At 39.5% G+C, this 25,257-nt stretch overlaps 1 protein-coding gene across 2 annotated transcripts in view; it reads left to right on the top strand.

The window, feature by feature from the left end:
• SNTG1 (syntrophin gamma 1) overlaps positions 1-25,257 on the top strand; it is a gene marked incomplete at both ends in the record, with an annotated part of 197,975 nt that overhangs the window by 154,220 nt on the left and 18,498 nt on the right. For both annotated transcript variants that reach the window (XM_082674870.1, XM_082674869.1), the window contains 2 exons: positions 11,291-11,443; positions 15,952-16,044. In XM_082674870.1, the coding sequence (XP_082530996.1) occupies positions 11,291-11,443; positions 15,952-16,044 (246 nt within the window). The remainder of the gene's footprint in view (positions 1-11,290; positions 11,444-15,951; positions 16,045-25,257) is intronic.

Below are 25,257 nucleotides of genomic sequence, written 5' to 3'. Positions count from 1 at the left end.
AATGAAGACCCAACACAGCCAAAAATAAATAAATAAATAAAGTAAAATAAATTAAAAAAAAAAAAAAGACTTGCTTAATCTACCGATTCAAGCACCATGAACCCAACAGTCTTCTCCTGATGTGCTCACGTAGAACGTGCACATCATGTCAGGGATCCTGGTATAACCAGATCTTAATGGGCTTGGGCTTCTTGGGGACGAAAAGCTGGTGAACGAAGGTTGGTGAACACACGGTGTAAAATTACGTGATTGTGTTCCAAGCACTGCAAAGAGACTCAGTTTCCTCACCGGACTGTGAGGTGTTGCCCTTATGAGGCTCCAGAGCCAGCCCCTCTCTGCTGGACGAGGCTCGAGGCCCATGTGCACTGGAAGGTGAGGGAGAGCGGCAGAGGGGGACACGGGCAGAGGACGGCAGTCGCTCTGTCCACCACTTCCGCCCACGCCCCCCAGCCCGCCTCTCGGGCTTGTCTCCCTTTGTTCACCAGCCTTCCGTTTGACCTCTGGTCCTCGCGGGCAGCACCCCGGGCCCTGGTCACACGGAAGCAAAGGCTGCAACACAGCAGGGAGACTGAAGGCACGTGCTCACAGCTCCGCCCGGCTCGGTCCCCCTGACAGTAGATGCCCTGCAGTGGAGAGACCTCCCATCTGCACTGGGTTTCTGTCCGAAGGACCCTAAGGACAGGACATGCACACACAGTATGATAAAATTCAACACATATTTAAGCGTCATTCTGTTTGGTTTATCTTCTCTCCTATACTGCTGTTTTTCCGGGGAAGTGCTTTCAAATACACAGAAGTCATAGCTAGCCATCTAAACAAAAGATAAATTGACACAGAATGTATTTATTAATTGATCTGATAATTTGGGAGCTAATACAACACATGCTGTATAATAGATCACTTGTAACGCGTAAACTAAGATTTCATCAAATTTGATTGCAGAAATTAAACTTATTTTGGACAGAAGAGTACCTGTATGCTTTGTATTTATGTAAAATCAGAGTTATAAACGTCCTGTGATTGTATTTTATTTGTATAGGAACATAAAGTGAGTCAATGAACATTATAAAGCATATAGGTTTTTAAAAGTCAGTCATGGAAAAGAATTACATACTAAAGGAGAGAAGGGTATTTTCATTCCAGCCATAAGTGATGGCTCTGAGTTGTACCGTGCTCCATTATTTTTATAATGTCTATTTTCCAACAATGTTATGTATATTAAAGCATATTTCATTAGTGTATATATGTGTGTATGTATGCGGCATTTTATATAGTTTTAAATTATTCATTGTTATATATACTTATGTATACCACATAACCTATTTTCTATTCAACAGAAATGTGTAAAAATGACAATACTCTTATTTTTGTATGCATGAAAGGAAACTTATTCTTGAAATATGTTGGTTTTTGGGGGGTTTTTTGTTTTTCTTTTTTTTTGCGGTACGCGTTGCGGAGCACAGGCTCCGGACGCGCAGGCTCAGCGGCCATGGCTCACGGGCCCAGCCGCTCCGCGGCATGTGGGATCTTCCCGGACCGGGGCACGAACCCGTGTCCCCTGCATAGGCAGGCGGACTCTCAACCACTGCGCCACCAGGGAAGCCCTTGAAATATGTTTTGATGGTTGTACTACTAGGTAGAAAAATGGGCGGGGACCCAAAGTGACTCAGAAGGATCCAGTACAGCTAACGGTCCTTCATGGAACCTCACTTTCTTCCCAATCAATTGCCAGTCGCATTGCTTTCGATGCCATTTTTACACCAATAATTATGAACCTATTCAGAACTCTGCCCTGCAACCCACCTCATGTCTTTATTGCCAGCTGGACGCTCCATGTGGGCGTCTGACCCACATCTCCCAGGGGACGTGCCCCCGCTCCAGACACCCCCTCGCCGGCGGCCTGACCCACCCGCCATTCACGTCCAAGAACTCAGGCACCGACCTCCAGTCTGTCTGTCACACCTGGCACCTCAGCAGATGCATCCCACCCGTCTCCACGACGCCATCACCCTCGCGCCTCCCCGCGTTAGTCTTACCGTTTCTCACGCATCTTCCTGCCTTAAAACTTGCCCCCGTTAGCGTTCAGTTCGAAGCGAAGCAAGATCCAGAGTTTTCAGGCACCTGCAGGGGGCCGCGGCCCGGACCACCACCCTCTGCACAGCCACCCGCCGCCCTCCCCACTTCCTCCGTCCTGCGCTGGCTCACGGCAGCCGTCCCAGATATCCCAAATACTAGTTTACTCTCTCCCTTCATGCCTGCCCTCAAATGTCACCTCCTTGAAGAGCCCTTTCTTATCATTCTGTATAAATGGCACGGCCCCTGGGGCTGGCACCCCGCAAAGCGCTAACAGGCTTTCCCGACATCTGACCTGTTAGGAATAAGCATTTCCTTGTTTGCGCTCTGATTTGTCTCATCCCCGCTCAAAACAAGTCTCCGTGAGACAGAGGTGCTCAGTGCTTGGCACACAGCAGGCGTGCAGAACTTTCCTGGGTGAACATCAACTGAGCACCCACCATGGGCACTGCCCTGGGCCAAGATAAAATACTTTCTGAGGTTGCAGGGGGTATGTGCAATCTGGAACGCCACCCGAAAATGTTTCCACAGTTGAAAGTTATTATCACTTGTTTAAAAAGAAGTATCACTAGAAAAAAGAGACGAAAAGACAGCATCTAATGGTCCTGGATGTAAACAGCATTCAGTTTCATCCTGAGTTGTTCTTTAGCAAATGACCCAGGAGCCAGGCCGGAGATGATACCATCTGTATCATGAGTACTAATTGGGCAGTTTGGCCCCCAGGCCTCCCCTTCATCTGACTAAATGTGCAGGGTTAATTGAACACATTGTATGAGAGGCTTGCTGGCCAGATACCACTTCTCACAGTTATCTTCACTTCTTAAATCTCCACAGACACGGCTCTCAAACAGGATCCTGGGGTACATAAACAGAGGTGTGATTTTAGGTGACACAAGGAACCCCCTTTATGTCTCATGCCAGTCAGATCCGACGAGTCCATCCTGGCTAGCTGGCATCTGTTACTACTCGAGGGATTAGGAAAAAGTTGGTAAGTTTCAGTGGAGAGATACTAAGATCATTAAATAGCTAAGGCACGGTACCCCCGAGGAAAGGTAAAATAGTTCGCTTCACTTGGTTTCATAAAGAGAAAGCCGAAAGGCGGCTTGATAATTGTCCTCAAGGATACAAAAGGTTACTTTTTAAGAAGTGGTGACCACTTGTTTTCAATCGCATCTGAAGAGAGATTAAGAATAAATTAGTGTACGCTGCAGTGTGAGGGCTCCTGTTTTCAGGAAAGGAAAATTAGGAGATTGAAGAACAGTCTTCACATACCAAGTATTAAAGGCTGAGAATTAGAGTTTCATTCTTTGGAAATACTTACAGGTGGCACTGTTTGGATTATTTCTTAAAGGCAGGACCAAATGACCAGCCACAATTCCTCCTGACCCTTAATGTCCACATCTGTAGGAACAACTAGTACGTTTCTCAGACGCCCCACACTGGACAGCCTGTTCTCCTAAAAGCCATCTGGTCTGTGGATTTCAAAGCATGGATTTGAGGATTTTTTTTTTAGTATGATGTAATTATCCTCAGAACTAGAATATTAGGATTGAAATCTGAAAGATGAATCTCGTAACTATTAACTAAAACCATTCATCTCCATAGGCGATACGGAAAGTCAACCCTGAATACTATTGTAAGAAATTAATGTTATTGTTTTATGTGTCTCTGGTTTGTTTGTTTTCTGGTGCTAGTTGTGCCAATTTATCGTAGTGACGCTTCTATTTGTTTCAATAATAATGTCTTTGGGAAAATGCTGATATCAATCAATAATGAAAACTGATTAAAGGATATTAAATAAGAAGTCAAAAATGCAAAGCAGATACAAGGGTAAAAGTTTCTTTTAATAATTATATTTTGTTTATATGCCATATACTTTTTAAACGCATTACCATATAAGAAAGCACTTTTCCCTTTGAAGGTACACAGCATTTTTCCACATGGCCTGGTTGGCTTTACTGAAACTCTTCTTTTTTTTAAGTAGGGTTTTCCTTTCTGTTTCCTGTCAAAAGCTAAAGCTAGCACATTTTAAGCTAGTGAAGGAGCGTAAACCAGGATGTGTGGATAGACTGAAACACGGGGATCCTTATCAAGGCTGTGACAGAGGGTGGGTTAGAGTACAGGGCCTCAGCTGGGTCAGTATATCCCACAGCCCCCGCCTAGAGCCCTGGACAAACAGCCTTGGCTTTGCTCAGAGATTAGTGGAGTTGTGTGTGAATCAGGTAAATTCCATGCCAGATGGGACACTGCTTGGGAGAAAGTTATTCTCTTAAACTATCACTCTCCTAGGGTCCTGGCGGAATGCATTCCAAACTCACTTTTCTAAGCCACTCCCCCCCATAGATTTCTGAAACTAAGAATTCTAATCTTAGAACATGTGTTCTAATGCCAACAGTAAAAAAAATTGTGAATGGCAGGTATATATTTTTTAACGTCTTTATTGGAGTATATTGCTTTATAACGGTGTGTTAGTTTCTGCTTTATAACAAAGTGAATCAGCTATACATATACCTATATCCCTATATCCCCTCCTTCTTGCATCTCCCTCCCACCCCTCTATGTGGCCACAAAGCACCAAGCAGATCTCCCTGTGCTATGTGGCTCCTTCCCACTAGTGTTCGACTTTACATTTGGTAGTGTATATATGTCCATGCCACTCTCTCACTTCACCCCAGCTTACCCTTCCCCCTCCCTGTGTCCTCAAGTCCGTTCTCTACATCTGCGTATTTATTCCTGTCCTGCCCCTAGGTTCATCAGAACTTTTTTTTTTTTTAGATTCCATATATATGTGTTAGCATACAGTATTTGTTTTTCTCTTTCTGACTTACTTCACTCTGTATGACAGACTCTCACTCCATCTACCTCACTACAAATAACTCAATTTTTTCTTTTTATGGCTGAGTAATATTCCATCGTATATATGTGCCACATCTTCTTTATCCATTCATCTGTCGATGGACACTTAGGTTGCTTCCAGGTCCTGGCTTTTGTAAAGAGAACTGCAATGAACATTGTGGTACATGACTCTTTTTGAATTATAGTTTTCTCAGGGTATATGCCCAGTAGTGGGATTGCTGGGTCGTATGCTAGTTCTATTTTTAGTTTTTTTAAGGAACCTCCATACTGTTCTGCATAGTGGCTATATGAATTTACAGTCCCACCAACAGTGCAAGAGGGTTCCTTTTTCCCCACACCCTCTCCAGCATTTATTGTTTGTAGATTTTTTGATGATGGCCATTCTGACCGGTGTGAGATGATACCTCACTGTAGTCTTGATTTGCATTTCTCTAATGATTAGTGATGCTGAACATCCTTTCATGTGTTTGTTGGCAATCTGTGTATCTTCTTTGGAGAAATGTCTATTCAGGTCTTCTGCCCAGTTTTGGATTGGGTTGTTTGTTTTTTTGATATTGAGCTGAATGAGCTGCTTGTAAATTTTGGAGATTAATCCTTTGTTAGTTGCTTCACTTGCAAATGTCTCTCCCATTCTGAAGGTTGTCTTTTGGTCTTGTTTATGGTTTCCTTTGCTGTGCAAAAGCTTTTAAGTTTCATTAGGTCCCATTTGTTTATTTTTGTTTTTATTTCCATTTCTCTAGGAGGTGGGAGGTGGTTCAAAAAGGATCTTGCTGTGATTTATGTCATAGAGTGTTCTGCCTATGTTTTCTTCTAAGAGTTTGATAGTGTCTGGCCTTACATTTAGGTCTTTCATCCATTTTGAGTTTATTTTTGTGTATGGTGTTAGGGAGTGTTCTAATTTCATTCTTTTATATGTACCTGTCCAGTTTTCCCAGCACCACGTATTGAAGAGGCTGTCTTTTCTCCAGTGTATATTCTTGCCTCCTTTATCAAAGATAAGGTGACCATATGTGCATGGGTTTATCTCTGGGCTTTCTATCCTATTCCATTGATCTACATTTCTGTTTTTGTGCCAGTACCATACTGTCTTGATTACTGTAGCTTTGTAGTATAGTCTGAAGTCAGGGAGCCTGATTCCTCCAGCTCCATTTTTCTTTCTCAAGATTGCATTGGCTATTCAGGGTCTTTTGTGCTTCCATACAAATTTTGAAGTGTTTTGTTCTAGTTCTGTGAAAAATGCCATTGATAGTTTGATAGGGATTGCATGGAATCTGTAGATTGCTTTGGGTAGTATAGTCATTTTCACAATGTTGATTCTTCCAATCCAAGAATATGGTATATCTCTCCATCTGTTGGTATCATCTTTAATTTCTTTCATCAGTGTGTTATAGTTTTCTGCATACAGGTCTTTTGTCTCCTTAGGTAGGTTTATTCCTAGGTATTTTATTCTTTTTGTTGCAGTAGTAGATGGGAGTGTTTCCTTAATTTCTCTTTCAGATTTTTCATCATTAGTGTATAGGAATGCAAGAGATTTCTGTGTGTTAATTCTGTATCTTGGTACTTTACCAAATTCATTGATTAGTTCTAGTAGTTTTCTGGTAGCATATTTAGGATCCTTTATGTATAGTATCATGTCATCTTCAAACAGTGACAGTTTTACTTCTTGTTTTCTGATTTGGATTCCTTCTATTTATTTTTCTTCTCTGATTGCTATGGCTAAAACTTCCAAAACTATGTTGAATAATAGTGGTGAGAGGGGGCAGCCTTGTCTTGTCCCTGATCTTAGTGGAAATGGTTTCAGTTTTTCACCATTGAGAACAATGTTGCCTGTGGGTTTGTTATATATGGCCTTTATTATGTTGAGGTAACTTCCCTCTATGCCTACCTTCTGGAGGGTTTTTATCATAAATGCGTGTTGAATTTTGTAAAAAGCTTTTTCTGCATCTATTGAGTTGATCATGTTTTTTATTCTTCAATTTGTTAATATGGTGTATCACATTGATTGATTTGCATATATTGAAGAATCCTTGCATTCCTGGGATAAACCCCACTTGATCATGATATATGATCCTTTTAATGTGCTGTTGGATTCTGTTTGCTAGTATTTTTTTGAGGATTTTTGCATCTATGTTCATCAGTGATATTGGCCTGTAGGTTTCTTTCTTTGTGACATCTCTGTCTGGTTTTGGTATCAGGGGGATGTTAGCCTTGTAGAATGAGTTTTGGAGTGTTCCTCCCTCTGATATTTTTTGGAAGAGTTTGAGAAAGATGGGTGTTAGCTCTTCGCTAAATGTTTGATAGAATTTGCCTATGATGCCATCTGGTCCTGGGCTTTTGTTTGTTGGAAGATTTTTAATCACAGTCTCAATTTCAGTGCTTGTGATTGGTCTGTATATATTTTCTATTTCTTCTTGGTTCAGTCTTAGAAGGTTGTGCTTTTCTAAGAATGTGTCCATTTCTTCCAGCTTGTCCATTTTATTGGCATATAGTTGCTTGTAGTAATCTCTCATGATCCTTTTATTTCTGCAGTGTCAGTTGTTACTTCTCCTTTTTCATTTCTAATTCTGTTGATTTGAGTCTTATCCCTTTTTTCCTTGATGAGTCTAGCTAATAGTTTATCGATTTTGTTTATCTTATCAAAGAACCACCTTTTAGTTTTATTGATCTTTGCTATCATTTCCTTCATTTCTTTTTCATTTATTTCTGATCTGTTCTTTATGATTTCTTTCCTTCTGCTAACTTTGGGGGTTTTTGTTCTTCTTTCTCTAATTGCTTTAGGTGTAAGGTTAGGTTGTTTATTTGAGATGTTTGTCATTTCTTGAGGTGGGATTGTATTGCTATAAACTTCCTTCTTAGAACTGCTTTTGCTGTATCCCGTAGGTTTTGGGTCTTCGTGTTTTCATCGTCATTTGTCTCTAGGTAGTTTTTGATTTCCTCTTTGATTTCTTTAGTGATCTCTTGGTTATTTAGTAGGGTATTGTTTAGCCTCCATGTGTTTGTATTTTTGACAGATATTTTCCTGTAATTGATATCTGGTCTCATAGTGGTGGGGTCAGAAAAAATACTTGATATGATTTTGATTTTCTTAAATTTACCAAGGCTTGATTTGTGACCCAAGATATGATCTATCCTGGAAAATGTTCCATGAGCACTTGAGAAGAAAGTGTATTCTGCTGTTTTTGGATGGAATGTCCTATAAATATTCATTAAATCCATCTTGTTTATGTGTCATTTTAAGCTCGTGTTTCCTTATTTATTTTCATTTTGGATGATCTGTCCATTGGTGAAAGTGTGGTGTTAAAGTCCCCTACAATTATTGTGTTACTGTCGATTTTCCCTTTTATGGCTGTTAGCATTTGCTTTAGGTATTGAGGTACTCCTATGTTGGGTGCATAAATATTTATAATTGTTATATGCTTTTCTTGGATTGATCCCTTGATCGTTATGTAGAGTTCTTCTTCATCTCTTGTAATAGTCTTTATTTTAAAGTCAATTTTGTCTGTTATGATAATTGCTACCCCAGCTTTCTTTTGATTTCCATTTGCATGGAATGTCTTTTTTCCATCCCCTCACTTTCAGTCTGTATGTGTCCCTAGGTCTTAAGTGGTCTCTTGTAGACAGCATATATACAGGTCTTGCTTTTGTATCCATTCAGTTCATCTATGTCTTTTGGTTGGAGCATTTAATCCATTTACCTTTAAGCCAGTTATCGCTATGTATGTTCCTATTACCATTTTCTTAATTGTTTTGGGTTTGTTATTGTAGGTCTTTTTCTTCTCAGGTGTTTCCTGCCTAGTAAAGTTCCTTTAGCATTTGTTGTAAAGCTGGTTTGGTGGTGCTGAATTCTCTTAGCTTTCGCTTGTCTGTAAAGGTTTTCATTTCTCTGTGGAATCTGAATGAGATCCTTGCTGGGTATAGTTATCTTGGTTGTAGTTTTTTTCCCTTTGATCACTTTAAATATGTCCTGCCACTCCCTTCTGGCTTGCAGAGTTTCTGCTGAAAGATCAGCTGTTAACCTTATGTGGATTCCCTTATATGTTATTTGTTGCTTTTCCCTTAGGTATATATATTTTTTAACACATTTTACCTTTAATTCTAGGATCTCTGAATTTTTAGAATATGTTTTTGTTTAAGTCACTTGATCTTTGTAAGCCTTAATTTTCTCAGAAATAGAATTCATAATGGCTAATGTCTGTAAGAGCATTTTGTAGTATATGTGATGTGCTGGGACAGGATTCACGCACCCCTCTGGGCGCACACACACACACACACAATGCCTAAAGAAGGGCACGAAAGTCAAACCTGCCTGCATAATAAACATTCAGACAAGCATGTTTCTTTTTCAATGTGAATACTGTTTGTTAATTTTATTAGAAAAGACTTCCTGACTCTCCTGCTACAGCCTGCATTCCACCATAAGTGGTATCACAGGTTTGTGTGTGTGTGTGTGTGTGTGTGTGTGTGTGTGTACTGGAACGTAATTTGGACCTGGAGTCTGATCCAATCCAGTTTTTTAGTAATAGTCAATATTAGTGATGGTGATATTGTGATTAATAATGATACTGTGTGAAAAAAAAATAATGATACTGTGTGATATTAGTGATTAATGGAGCACTTAATATACATGTCACTTTTCTAAGCAATATGTAAATATATCAACTAATTTCATCTTTATAAGAAATTCAGGCAGGTATATCATCCTCTTTTAAGAACCACCTGCACTGATTCTAGGAGAAGCAGAAATAAGAGGCAGAACTGACATCTGAACTTGGGCTGAGTGACTCCCAAATGATCTGATCTGAGTCACTAGGGCCAAGCAGCTTCTAAAATGGGGACCAACACATCCAAGACCTATTTCCCTCTTCAGGGGAAGGAAGATTATAGCCTATTTTCATGGATTATTGTAAAGATTAATTTAGAGACTGTATCTGAGGAATATGCTTCATGTTTTCTCTGAAATTTGCCATTATGTCCATTTATATCAGGGATTCCAGTTTCCCAGGGAAAAGGAGCAAATTTAAACTTTTATTCCTTCTTTTCCCAGATGAGGCAACTAAAATCCTCCAAAATGAATTGACTTACATTATACAGCGTGTTCACTTGGATTGATTGTAATTGATTTTTTAATATCTAAAATGCCTTGAGTTTTCTTTTAAATTAATTTAAAAATAATAGTTGTAAGTATTTATTTCAGTTACTTTTTTCAGAAGTTGAAATTTTTACTCTTCAGATCATGAGATTTACCTGTGAACATATGAGTAATAATTTAAAGGCCAGATGAGTTTGAAAATAGTTACTCTGGCAGGTATTCAGTGACATTTTACTAGAAAAGTAATTTTAATACCTTGATATCTGCCATAGCTATAAAAATGGAAATACTAACATTCATGTATATTACCTTCACCTACTTTTCCTGTATTTCTATATAGCACAAAAAAGTCAAAGTTACGTAATTATTGAGTTAATATAATTTAAAATGCAAGCTATTTTTCCACATTGGTCATATTGGCTGAATAAGACATGAATATCCTTTTCATTCTGTGACGTATGGAATCAGGTTTATAGTATTCTGAGTCATGGCCCCAACTTTCTCTTTTACAATTTTTCCTCAATTCCTAGCTGCATTCTTTTTACCTTTTAACATCTCTGAAGTTGCTACACATTGTACAATGTTGCTACACATTGTAGCACATTGTTGCTACACATTGTACAGATGTGTGAACACATTAGTTGAAAACTTCTAGTAAGACCAAGAAATGGCCACGTCAGAGTCTTCTTGACTTAATGAAATACAGTTACATAAGTAAGGTAAATGTGTATTTTTTTAAAAGCAATAAAATTTCTGAGACATGTTAGACACAGTTTTTTCATACCTCATGTAGAAGACTAGTCCTATGATAGTTTAGGGGTTATAGAAATCAACTCAATGTAAGCGACCATGCTTATGAAGCTCTTTAAATTTGCAAATACATTAATAAGTATCGCTTAATTTCATCATCTTCACAGCTCTGTAAGGAAAAAGAGAAATTGTGTGTTATCCATCTGTACAGTAAGGAATTGAATCTCAAGCATTCAATGCTTTGGTAGTTACCTTGCTAGTAAGAGATGAAGCCAGAAATCCTAATTTCTATCTTATGGACATGCCTCAGTGTCAATTCAAAGAAGAAGTGTTTCCGTTATAGACTTTGAGGGCTGGAAATTGTCTGCTGTGACCACTTGAATGAAGAATTAGTGCTGTCATAGAGTGTAATCTTTGTCACTGCAGCATCCCCGCCACCCACTGGTCAGCACTGATCCAGGTGTGGCCCTGTCAGAGTAGAACTGATGTGTGCCAGCCTGTGTAACTCCAGATTTTCATCAGGACAGCGACCTGCTGGACCGGCGGAAACACTGCTTCACCGTGCAGTCCGAATCTGGGGAGGACCTCTACTTCTCCGTGGAATTAGACTCTGACCTCGCCCAGTGGGAAAGAGCCTTCCAAACAGCAACCTTTCTGGAAGTGGAACGGATACAGGTGAGAGTCTGTGGAATCGCAGGACCTGTGACCCCCAAAGATGCATGACCACTCCCCTAGAATTCTAATATAAATTCAAAGGAGCATAAAAATGCAGTTCTGTGAGTCCTGACCTTCTCAAATGTTCAATAAGTAGCCATTGTTATTAAATGAAGTGCAACACGGCTCTGAAAAACGTTTTAATTTTCCTACAATTTGATCTTTCTAGGCTATTTCCTACCACTCATCAAAAACATATTTCTAACTTTAATTAGAATCTGCTCTACCTTAAATCTAAAGTAGAAAATGCTCTTATTTTAATTAATCGTTTACAAAGCCATTTCCTGGTCTCCAGTCACAGCCACCTAATTTCCAGCCTGAACGACTTCATTCACTCACAAGGCTCTTTCTTGCTAGAAAGCCTTCTCTTCATCTCTACCCTTCAAAACGACAGGGAATTTGAAGCTTTTCTCAGAGGTCCCATCATCCAGGACAATTTTACTAACCCCCAGTCAGCCCTGCCCTTTGCCCCCATTGCCCCTTCCACGTGAGTCCTGTTCAAACTCGCCCCTGCCGAACAGTCTCTTAATCCGTTTCCTTAGGTGTCCCCATGCTGTGCTTGTGTTGGAGTGATGAGTGCTGGTCATCCCCGCACTGAGTTGTGGGTTTCCAGGGATTCTTTTATTCCTTTACCGACTGAAGTATAGTGCATTTTGTACATCATGAGTAATCGGCAGAAGTTTGTTAAACTTTATCTCTTAACTGTGAAGTTATATCTAGACCAAACGTCATAAACCTGTAGCCTGTACAACTCACAGGACCGTGGATGGGAACAGGCTCTGCAGCTGACCCCTAACTGACCCTTAACAGAGACCAAGGGCAAAACTGAACAGTTGTGATGCACTTGAGTCATAGAGCCGGGACCTAAATAGACACACGGACACAATTTTGAAAACAAGTGTATGATGATGACAGTACAGCATTATTATCCCGGGATTCCTGCCTGCAACGGGGGACTTGGATGCATAGTTGTTCAGTTATGTTGAACTGATATGTGACATGTATTAATTTCTTTCTTCTGACTACAAATTTCTATATTCAACCCATCAGGTCACACCAGTATGACATAACAATCAGGGGAAGGGAACAGGAGAAGGCTTGTTTTCACTTTTTTCATTGCTTAATTGACATTTTCTCATATTCTGCTGATCTGCATTACCTAAAAATGTTAAAGTAACTGAGAAATGTTGTTTCAACAATTTAGCTGTATAGAACCTCAATTCAGTAAATAGATATTTTAATATCAAAGTAGAAAGATGAAAAATACCTTAACTATTATTTTATTCCAAGTATCAACACTTAAGACCATTTTAAAGCATTGTATAAAGTTGTACAGGAGTTGACGTTTTTGTTATTTATTTTGATAGTTTTGGATTTTCCTAATTATCATTTCCCTAGAATATCACACTTCACTTGGAAACAAATACATGGTGATTTCTACCTGCTGGTTTCAATTTAAAATTTCATTTTAAGTCTCCTGATGTTTAGAAGTGAGATAGAGATAAAATTATATTGTTTCACTGTATTTTACTATTTTTTAAAATCTGGACCTCACATTCTCTAAACTGATGTCCTGAGCAATGCATTTCTTTGTACTAGCACCTTACGTATTCACAATACAAATTTGAGATGCATATGGTAAGTGAAGAGAAAAATATTTAATGTCTTTTTAGCTTTTGGTTGTTTTATAGATTTTATAATTTCCCCTTGTTTACTCTACCAGAAATCAGTAATCAACGACTGAACACTGTGGTTCTGTTATTTTCAAAATTCAAAGATGTGAATATATTTAAATGAAGAAGTTTGTGGTTTACTTCTATGTTCCTAATATTTCCACTTCCACTAAAGTTGGTAAAAAAAATAAAGAGAGGACATACTCCTATTGTGAAACAGGCATAAAAGTAGGAAATTAATAAACTAATACAATAAAAATTAATAAATTAATCTATTTTTATTTTGAAATTAGTTTTCATTAACAGGACTGCACCCTAACATTTTCTAGCTTCTCATCTATTCCTTTATCTATTTAAATATTTTCTGATCTCTAATGTACTTAATATTGATATAAATATATATTTATTTAAAGGATAATTCACTGAAAGCAGGTATTTCTAATCATCCTACATTGTCATTTCAATTAACACCTTAAAATCTAGCCATACTTCCCAGGGTGACAGTAGAAAATGTAATGAACATTGAAACAGAAATATGACAATTTGCATGAATTACATCTTACATTCACCTAGAGTTAAGTACCAGAGTTAAGCCTAATTAATTTACTGTATTTTTAGTACCTTTATTTGTCCAATTTCTGAACAATTTTCCCAGAGTAAGTGAATAATACTGGTAAGGGACATATAATTGTTTTTTACACTAATTCAATATGAATTAATACAACCCTTTTAAAATAAGACTTTCTGTGAAGAAGTGGGTCCCATTCAAAACTTGATTTCTTTTAATGTTATTATTTCAGACTCTTTCATTTTGCTTTATCCAGCTATAGACAGTTAGCTGTCATCCAAAAGGGCATGTAAAAAATCATTTTATGTGGGATGTATCTTCAAATATTGTGTAATAATATATAAAATTGTGCAAAATAATATATAATAATTATATATAATTGTGCAAAAATCTTTCAAAGTGTTTCTAGCTTGAAATTCCCTAAAAAGGACAATTTTTTTGCTTTTTTCTAACTATAATTCAATTTTATTATAAAATAAATATAGAAATTAAACAATAAACATTTCAATGTTAAAACATACAAATATACTCATTACATATGTTTATTAAGACTATAAATCATAGAATAAAACTTCAGTGGATCTCAAGTTATATCGTATCTGTTTCGATTTAATGATTATTGAAACAATGTAATTTAATTCATAATTCTGTTCTTAATGAGATAAATTGTAGTGTTCCATACTGAAGGTGTTTCCACCTGACATGTATTTTTTAAATAATGTCACTTGAAAATAGCAAGCAATTATGTCTCAATTGGAGAAAACGAGATGGCCTTGGCTATTCCTTAAGTTGATAGTAGTTTTAATAAAGTGGTAATGGGTGGGCGCAAGCACGGAAGGTAAGGTGTTCATGTGTTAAATAAAATTACACCCACAAATAAACTTACAAGGCCCATTAAGTTTGCTTTCTAATCTGCTTTTTTGAAAAACTTAACTCCAAATGAATAATCTGGCCTGGTTATAACTTTGCAATGCAGATTGGGCTTAAACACATGAATATAGCTTTTTGGTGGAGTCAACGTGATGCATTTAGCCATCGTTAGTCAGAATGAGATTCACTTAATGTACATTTATACACAGTATTATAAACACAAATATGACGTAAGGATTGGTATCGAACATTTGCTTGAGATAGGTTTCTCTCTTTCTCCCTCTCCCTCCCTCTCTCTCCCCTTTGTGAATTACAAATGTTTTTCTTGGGACTTCCCTGGCGGTCCAGTGGTTAAGACTTCACTCTCCAATGCAGGGGGTGTGGGTTCGATCTCTTGTTGGGGAGCTAAGATCCCACATGCCTCTTGGCCAAAACAACAGAACGTAAAACAGAAGCAATATTGTAACAAATTCAATAAAGACTTGAAAAATGGTCCACATCAAAAAAGTCTTTAAAAAAAAGGTGTTTTTCTTGATTTGAATATCCCACTCCAGTTTGCAATTAAGTGCAAATAAAACTGGCCTATGGACATAAAAATGCATTGTTTCATATAAGCCCCAACTGTGTATTTCTCATCTGTTATTCTTGTATTCCAGCATCTATATTTTACTAGTTTTCCCAAACTATTTACATAAGTAAAAGTGTAGTTTAATCTGATCTCAGTGCGAGCGATCATTAATTATTGATTTCGAAGAATCAATAGGCTTACACAAATAATAAGGGTAAATGCCTTTAGGACATAACTTGCACCACACTGATGAACATGTAGAGACTCTTAAGGTCAAGACATTTCTTCTATTTCTTGCTCTGATTATTAAATCTGTTTGTGTGCCTGAGAGCTCTCTTTTTAAGAATATCAATGAAATTGATATGCCAAGAATTTAAGTCATACCTTAATCTTTAATAATTCACTTTTAGCTTAATAAAAATGCAGTGATATTTAGCTACAGAATATAACAACTTAACATAATCTTGCCTACACCTAAAAATGTGTGTACAGTTTTATTGCCAGGATAGGGAAGGGCATCAGTGTGACACAAGGTAAAGACAAGGTCACCAGGGCAGGATTGGAAACTCAGCCCTGCATCCCCCGGGCCGGTCAACAACCACTCAGCCTGTGTTTTGTTGACGTTAGGATGTTGACAACACCAGGTTCCTTATACAGTTATTGCTGAAATAAAGTTAGCTGGTGTATGAGGAACTTATCACAGCGGTTGTGACACAGTCTGATATATGTGGACTATTAACCCTGACATTGGGTCAGTCACATGAAAGTAACAGTGTTTTGTTCCGCCCAGTGCAAGACCTATGCGTGTGTGCTGGAAAGTCATCTGATGGGGCTCACGATCGACTTCAGCATGGGCTTCATCTGCTTTGACGCTGCGACCAAGGTACTGTGCGTGGTCAGCTCGAGGGTGCGCGGCCTGGGTCCTAATCAAGGACGACTGGAATTGCTTCCAGCTCCTGTCAGCACTCTGACTGGTTATCAGGTGTTGGATTTAAGGTCCTCGTTTTTATTAATAGGAGATAAATTATGCCTTAATATGTTTATAGAAAAACAAGAGATTGAATTTTCATAAAACAAATGTGTTGCCAGAAAACATTATAACTATAAAAAGTGTGTATATATGTACGATATAGACATATATGTCTATATATTATATATATTCTCTCTTACTAAAAGTATGGCCTCATAATGAAGGGAAATTTTCTTCTCTCAAAACAACTTTTTAAAAGTGTTCCTTTATTATTTTTCTGTGTCAACATCTCCAATATCAAAATGAGGAAACGTATTTTTTAGTTGTGTAGGTAATATGTTAGAATTATAGGATGGGGGAATTTCAGGGTTTGGAGGCCCCAAGCCAGGGAGGGTCACCTTGTGAACACTTGACTGTACTGTCTGATTGGGCACCTTAGTCTTCATAATCCATTCACGTCTTTAAGTGGACATTAATTTTTACAGTGCTTCAAGGTAAAATTTGAAAGGAAATTAATATGGCGTATATTCACACTTTTCATTTTTGAGAGTCTCTTCTGTGGCTTGGATAAGTTGAAGGACACTGATTTTGAGGATCTTCGATCTACTGTTTTTGCCAAGGACATATGACCTTCATGTACACACACAGTTCACAATATGTTTAATTTGACTTTTTCTAAAATGCATTTATATAGTTACAACATAATCATAATATAAATTCCATGGGTTAAACTTCCTTTTTGATTTATGTTTTTTATTCAATAATATTTCAACTCTTTCCTATCAAAGGTAGTTGTTAAAAATCCAGAAGGAAAATTCGAGAATATAAGAATGAACATTTTCTTGATGCACCGCCTACAAGAGTAGCACTCAGCACACATGTCTTTCCCTCCAGTCCTCCTGGGTCTCTGCTTCGTAGAGGTCCCTGTTCTCACGGCGCCTGGTGGAGGGGATGGACACAAAAGGGCTCATCTGAGGTTTGCTGGTTCTTAGCAAAGGGAGTTGTTCGGGGTGGAAGCGTGTAACGAGGGGAAGAGCGCCGGGCGGTACTCAGAGGAAACTGCCTTCTCCTCGGAATCCGCAGTCACGGTCCGCTGACCAGGCAGGAGGTGACAGCGCTGGCAGGACCCGCGGGGCCACGTTCAGAGTGAAGCAGGCAGCACCGGATAGCAGGGGCCTTGGCCTTCGTGGCCGATGCGGCCCCCGCGCTGCTGGGTGGCACAGTGACAGCGCCTCCCTGCCTTAGAGCAGTAAGTGCTTACTCCTCCCATGGCTGGTTCCCTCAACCATCCCCCACCTGGCTCTGCTCCCCTTACCCCTGATTCCTGTGGAGCCAGGAGGTCAGCCCAGAATGTCCTTTTCTTGCCGGTGACACAGGCAGGACAGAGCAAGCCTTACCTGCAGTCCTTCTTCATGTGCCCCTGCTGCTAGGACACCTACAGGCTCCCACTGGTCACAGCAGGTCACATGGCTGAGGCCACACCAAGTCAGAGGGCAGAGCGCCCGGCCCACGGTGGCAGAGCACAGATCTGGGGTGATGAACCCAGGGCTGACACGCCACAGTGCCGAGGGCCACCAAAGCCGCCAGGACCTGATGGCAGAAGCATGATGCCGTCTGTGATGGCCTTGGCGCCTTGGGGAGGATGCTTCGGAGGGGAGAAGAGTGGAGGGGGGGCGGGGAGGTTATTGGGCGTGTGGCTTAGACCTGGGAGCTTGCAGAGCTGTAGGGACCTGAGTAACAAGGAGGACGAGGTGCCCTTAGCAGGGCTTGCGGAGAAGGGCGGAGCCTCTGACCCGGGCAGCTCTGGGGAATTATTCTCCTGAAAGTAGCCACAGAGGCGTCATTGGGTAGCTACTCTGTTTAAGGACCGGGCTCACTTTTCTAATACTGTGTGTCTCGCAGTACTTCAGTGACTTTTCTAAGTTTCTTGGAAAACCCATTCCAGTGGCGTGTGCTCTGGCGCAGGACCCAGATATTATAAACAGACAGCGTGTGTCGCGGCCTTCAATGCCCGGGTGCATTTCTGGCAGCTGCTCTCCGCACCGTGCAGCCTCAGGACGGCCACTCCCCCGGGACACTTCTTGGTCTGGAACACAAACAAATTTCTGGCAGGCAGGTGTCAGCAGGTAACCGAGATAGAAAATTATTCCACATTCACTGGGTGAACAGAATTTAGGCTCCACTGGGACCCCCGACATGGGACCCGTCCTCTGCAGACCACTCAGGCCCTGGACGTACAGAGGCCCTCACCCACCTTGAGTGACTCAGACTCTCCTCTTCAACCGCTTTTTAACCAAATCAGGATGATTTGACACAGAAAGACCATGCATCCCAAGGTAATTTGTTATATGTTGCTAATTTAATGAACATAATAGTTTTCAAGTGATGCCTTTTACATGTGAGTCAATTTCTAGAAAAATAGATTTCTTTGAATTGGGGAGTTTTTTCTTATACTTAGGGGGAAAAGGAAAATGATTGACTCACAGTAATAAAGTTCATAATTAAATGTTAGATATCAAATAGTCAAAGTGAAGAATTGGCACTGCTTCAAAAATAAAATGTGCAGGAACTTATGGTTAATTTAGCAGTTATTTCATAAACTGCTTCATCTCTGTAGTGGAGCAGCCTTCAGACAACCTGGAGGAGAATAGAGCAGTGATGGCTTATTATGCTGTACAGGTATATTGACTTAGATGTAGCTATCCCAGTAAACTCATTTCCTTTTCTCTCTAGAGCTGTTACTCTCCACTGAGCTGGCAAAGATGTGTGCATATGTTAAAAAGAAATCGCTAGAAAAGAGCTGATTTCTATAGAGAATCGATAATATGAGTTATCAGTGTGGCTGAATTTTATCACGTTGCCAGAAAGAAGCAACAACAATAAACAAAACAAACACAAAACCCTAAGGATCCCAGAAATTTATACGAGAAAAACCAAATTTTCTGCCCGTCTTTGTTACACAGACAGCGTGTAAAGTTTCTCAAAATGAAATTAGTATGTTACGAATAACAAAGAGCACACCACATCCAGCAGCGTGTGGAAACATGTTAGTACCTCTTTTTCCACATGTATTTCGGTTATTCTATATCTTTACATAGATATGATTACAAGAAGTACTCTGTACCATCAACCCACCAGGTTGATGGATTTAAGCTATTACAAAATAACACACAAGGTCTGCATTTTAGAAACACTTTTCTTCTGTTTTCTTTTTCTTTCCTGTTTGAGAGATTCCAAATAAATTGTCAAAGTGAACATCTGTATACCCCTCTGTGAATGTTCCATATATTCGATGAAAATATTTATACATATAGACATATCGTATAGGGATAGTGTAGAGTCCATTTGGGGGGAATAAATTTAAATGAAATACGTTTGATCAGGATGAAATATGTTTGATCAGGAAGTTTCATCCAGTCTTTAGGCCCCTGGCCTGAGGATGGTAAGTTTTGGTTCTGTTAACTGGAGCTCAGACGCACGCCTGGATCCCTCAGACTGCATCCTGAACATGTCTCAGCACAGGGTCCGCCCCGGAGCTGGTCGTCTTCCTGATTCTGACTTCTCTGCGTTCCTCTCTCCGTTATCAGAAGGAATCTGAATTGTGTTCTATACCCGGGCCTCTTCCTCAACAGCTGCCCTTGAGTAAATCTGGAAGGTTCACTCTAACCGAAGTAGGGCAACCCCTTCTCATCTGGTTACGGCAGCATCGGCCAAACCTGCTTCTCGATGTAAATATTTATTGCACACACTCCTACGTATCGTCTATGTGCAGACACGAGGAACACAGAAAAGGGTACACTCCCTTCTCTCAAGATGTCCACAGTCTAGTGAAAGAGACACATCTGGAACTGGGGGCTTTCAGGAAGTCTGGGAGAAGCCAAAGCGTTACAAAGACATAGATACCTGCCCTTCTGTCCCTGTTCCCAGCCACTGCCCGATTAATGATGCTTCTAAAATGTAAACTCAGCCATGTCATCAGTCTTCCTTGTTACATTACTTTAGTGGCTTCCTACTGCCTTTGTGACATCTGTCAACACAGGATAGAAGCCCCTCAGGGTTCTGGTCTCTGTCCGGATTTGGCATCATCTCCTGTGTCTCCCAGCTTTTGAGGATCCAGCCGTACCCCATGCTTTTCCACATGACACTTCCACAGCTTGCATTCACCTTGAGAGCAGATCTGCCTCCAGAAAGCCTTCCCTCGCAGACTCAGGGGAGGCCTAGACACCCCCTGGCGCAGCACTGATCATCACGCGTCACAGCTGAGATTGCTGGAGACGTTGCCCTAATGCAGACTCAAGCGCCGTCAAGGACACAGAATCAGTTTAAGGACTAGTGAGGCATGTGCTGACGAATATGATGTTGCCAAGGAAACACGCGAGAGCCGCGAGCTTTCATCTAATTCTGTTTTCTTTTCATATTGCTATTTTTCTCCCTTTATTCATCATTTCCATTCACATTTATAAGATTTACAAAATTACTGTACAGTTGATGTACTAGTTTTAGTAAAAATGTAATTTATAAAGTTCAAAAACATAGTCAATTAGGATACATTTGACATGAATGAAGAACAAATGAGAAGGATAAAGATGTGTAAAGAAAAATATTCTTAAAGAAAAGGTTTGTCATGGTTTTCTACTAAATATGACTCCTAACCCACCCACAGAAAAAAAGGAAGGAAGAGGACGCGCTTACGGGACACTGGCATTCTAACATGTGTTGTTAATTCATTTCAGTGGGGAGGGGAGGGTGGAAGGCAGCAGAGGGAGTGTGTACCTGGGCTGCTCGCAAAGTCGAAGGGGGAGGCAAAGCAGAAAGAGGGCTTTGAGGGAAGATTTGATTTTCTGTTTAACCAAGAGACCCATCAAGACACTCTGCAGCAGAAAAAGAAAGAGCATGTTTGTGGTTATTGCTGGGCAAACGTTAGTTAACTGTCAAATACCAGGTGATTGGTGTTACAGGGAGATAAAAAAAGATTCTGCCTCCAAAGCAATTGTGTTGTAATTTTTAACGTGTTCTGTGTAATAAGTTGTAATCCATATAGATTGTGCTTTCTGGTATGTTTGCCCCCTATGTTGCAAAATAGCCTTAGATTCCTCACAAGATATATGACACAGAGCTTAAATTACCTTCATATGTAGACGTTATTTCATTTTTTGGAAGAGGAATTTTTCTGTGGGGCGAGAGAAATTAGGCTCTGCCCACAGTGAACCGATAAAGAGATGGATAAATGTATTAGAGGTTTTTTGGGTTTATTATTATTATTATTCTACTCCAGAGTTTTTCGTGTTTTATTTTATTTTATTTTTGGCCGCGTTGGGTCTTCGTGGCTGCACGCGGGCTTTCTCTAGTTGCGGCGAGCGGGGGCTACTCTTCGTTGCGGTGCGCGGGCTTCTCATTGCGGTGGCTTCTCTTGTTGCAGAGCACGGGCTCTAGGCACACGGGCTCAGTTGTTGTGGCTCGCGGGCTCTAGAGCGCAGGCTCAGTAGTTGTAGCGCACGGGCTTAGTTGCTCCGCGGCATGTGGGATCTTCCCGGACCAGGGCTCGAACCCATGTCCCCTGCATTGGCAGGCAGATTTTTTTTTTTTTTTAAACATCTTTATTGGAGTATAATTGCTTTACAATGGTATGTTAGTTTCAGCTTCACAACAAAATGAATCAGTTATATATATACATATGTTCCCATATCTCTTCCCGCTTGCGTCTCCCTCCCTCCCACCCTCCCTATCCCACCCCTCCAGGCGGTCACAAAGCACCGAGCTGATCTCCCTGTGCTATGCGGCTGCTTCCCACTAGCTATCTACCTTACGTTTGGTAGTGTATATATGTCCATGCCTCTTTATCGCTTTGTCACCGTTTACCCTTCCCCCTCCCCATAGCCTCAAGCCATAAAAAGAGACGAAATTGAGCTATTTGTAATGAGGTGGATAGACCTAGAGTCTGTCATACAGAGTGAAGTAAGTCAGAAAGAGAGAGACAAATACCGTATGCTAACACATATATATGGAATTTAAGAAAAAAAAATGTCATGAAAAACCTAGGGGTGAAACAGGAATAAAGACACAGACTTACTAGAGAATGGGCAGGCAGATTCTTAACCACTGCACCACCAGGGAAGCCCTAGAGATTGGTTTGCCTATTTTTGTTCGGCATGTAAGTTTTTCATCTCATTTGCGCAGCTTCATTTTCCATTTATAGACATACAATTGATGAATTATATTTTTGAATAGTCTGCAACTAAGCAACACTTGATATCATACAAACACTTGATTCATTTGCTAACCTGAGTCCCTCAGTTGCAGCCCACTCTGCCACCCGTCTCTGGGGGATTACAGCCGGCTCGGAAAGTCTCTGTGGTAAATGTCGAAAATATGGAGGAAGAGAAAGCTTCTTCTTTTCCCTTCCCACTGAAGTTCTCTAGATCACTGGCATTTCTAAACTTTAAGCCAATTCTAACCATGAATCTTAAACAAATGGATAGCTTATGGGACACTTTTTACTTGGAGAGAGAGAGTGAAAGAAGCTTATAATAGCAACAGCATTGTAAAGAAGAAGCAATGATGACTCAGAACAGACTATGCTTGAGAAGATCAGCAAATTACTTTCCTGAGTTTCGTGTCTTGTACCAAATGGGGCTCTGAGTCTGTCCTCTATTCTAAGGATCTTTCAGGCTATTTGCAATGGAAGTTCAATTATAATCATGCTCAATCAATGGGTCTTTGATGTTTGGTTAGGCAAATAATTGTAGAAAACCAAAGAAGCAGGTTGGGCTAAAAGAAAAATAGGAACCATGGAGCATGGCCGACTTGGGTTTGATTCCCGCTTAATAGTTGTGAAATACTATGAATGTACGTGATGTTTCCTTAATTGCATCCTCTGGAAAATGGCAGTACCCTAGCTATTGCAGGGATTAGTGGGAGGATGTGAAAGGGTCTAGACCAGCGTTACACTCACTGTAAGAAAGATGACATTCCACTGAAGGACAGCAGTGGACCCATGGAACGCTTCACAGGCCCTGAGTGAAGTCCACGTGGTCGCCCATAAATGACTCAAGGTCAGGAATGAGGGATGGATTCCATGCTACGTGCCTCATGATTTTCACATGAACATTCTGCTTGATAATATTTGAGCATTTCATCTTCCATCATAAGTGGAGTAATCACTGTTTGTAAGCATAGTTTATAAAGATTTCTCACTGGTTTAAGAATGATGACCTTAAATTATAAAACCCAATTGGCATTGAATCCAAAGATTTCAGCGTTATCTGTTTGCCTGCATTATTTTCTTTTATTTTCTCCAAAATTGTTAGAGCCTGCAGTAATTTAAAGAAAGCATATGTATTGTGAAGAGTAGTTCAGAGGCAAATGATCCTTTTGCAGAATTTTCTTTTGTAGTCTTTAATTGTGAGAGCGCTTTGGGTGATAACCTTTTACTGTATATTTTCCTATTACCCACCATGTTTCTTAGCCATCTTCAGTGACTTTTTTACAACTATTGAAAATGCTGGGACTTATTGTGTTCTCCACACGTACGGCATCTTTGCTTGCATGTTTTAGTCACTTAAAAATATTTAAAGACATCTTCAAAATGCCAGGTACATTTTAAATTTATCATTTCATATAGTCATTCAGGCAGGATGTTGAGTTGAACACTGTTTCTGACTGTTACAAATAAACAAAAAAAAGTTTTAATAAATACCATTAGTAAGGTATTTTGGCTCCATTATTACTAAAATCCATTAAATAGTTTATTTTATAGGGAAACTTTTTTTATAATTTCTTGAAATCTATTCCATGGGAAAAGCTAGCTGAACAAAGTTAAATGAGTTTCTTTTTCTGAGGAAATGAGAATGTGGCCTATGACCATTTATTCTGAAGACTGGGTAGAATTCTAGATTTCAGAAATACTCAGAAATGTTTTCGTACATTTGCTATCAGTTTTTTATTTGTTTGTTTTCTTTCTTTCCCTCCTTTTGGACTTGCTCTCCATCAAGTTCAACAAATTAAGATTACCACTGGTTGCAGGAATTTTCCAATCCAAAACCAAGGCCCCTTGGTTAAAGTTATGTAGAGAGGGCAGAGACCCCTGGGCTTGCAAAGTTCAGGAGATATTATGGACTATTTGCATACGTCATATCCCTTCTGTTGGAAATTTCACAGCACTTTTTAAGTTCTCACGTTAGTATATGTTTTCTGACGTATTCACCCAAATCAATGCAAGTACACTTTAGCTGCATACGTTTCTTAATTTAGGAAAATACTGATATTACCATAACACTGTGCTCTACCAACAGTACAAATTCACATTATTGTTGCAATAACAAATAACATATCCAATGCTGAAGTTTTTAACTGAATTTATGGTAGCATTCAGAGTAATAGATATTTCAATTTTGACATAATGAAATTTCTGAAGTTTTACTTTGATTCCAAAAATTGAATGGAAAAGAAGTTAAAGTTAACTGATTTTCTAATTGAAAGATTGATAGACAAATGACACCATTTAATCGTGGAGTTCTTCTGCTAATAGAGACAAATCAATATCAGTAGCTTCATTTTGATACATGAACAAGAAAACTTGAAGTCCTAAATTTGATTTAGAAAGGGAGTCATCTGATCTACATAAAAATTTATGCTTAAAGGATATTTTAAATGTACTTATCTAAATATATTACAACAACGTTATGGCAACAGAAACAGAATGGTCTAAGAACAGTGGTGTCCACTCATCTTTTTCAGTGTTGACATTCTTAACATAGTTGCCATAATGTTTATCAGAAGCTTAAAAACAAAATACAGGTATAAAGACTAGGATTTCCAAAGGTTCTTGAATTAAGCCAATTTTTATACCTGTGTAACTTTTACTGATTATATTTTCAGATTCAGATTCCTCCAGATTGGTCTTAATGATTTCATGGCATGTTAAGTCACACAGTTTACCTAGAAGGTTCTAAGTCTTACTAGTTTACTGAGTTACCTCTTAACTGACCAATCTTTCAGCCCATCATTAGATTCATTAACTACTTTATTCATTTTTGGCGTGATCTACTCACAGCCGAGGATCCATGCTCCATATTCCAAAAAGTCTGCAGGCTTCCTTCCCGTATCTGCCTCATCCGCATTCTTAAT

This window comes from Grampus griseus, assembly GCF_964374135.1.
Source record: "Grampus griseus genome assembly, chromosome: 17".
NCBI lineage: Eukaryota > Metazoa > Chordata > Mammalia > Artiodactyla > Delphinidae > Grampus > Grampus griseus.
Note: the sequence above shows the minus strand (reverse complement) of the source record. Positions and strands in the feature narration are given on the sequence as shown.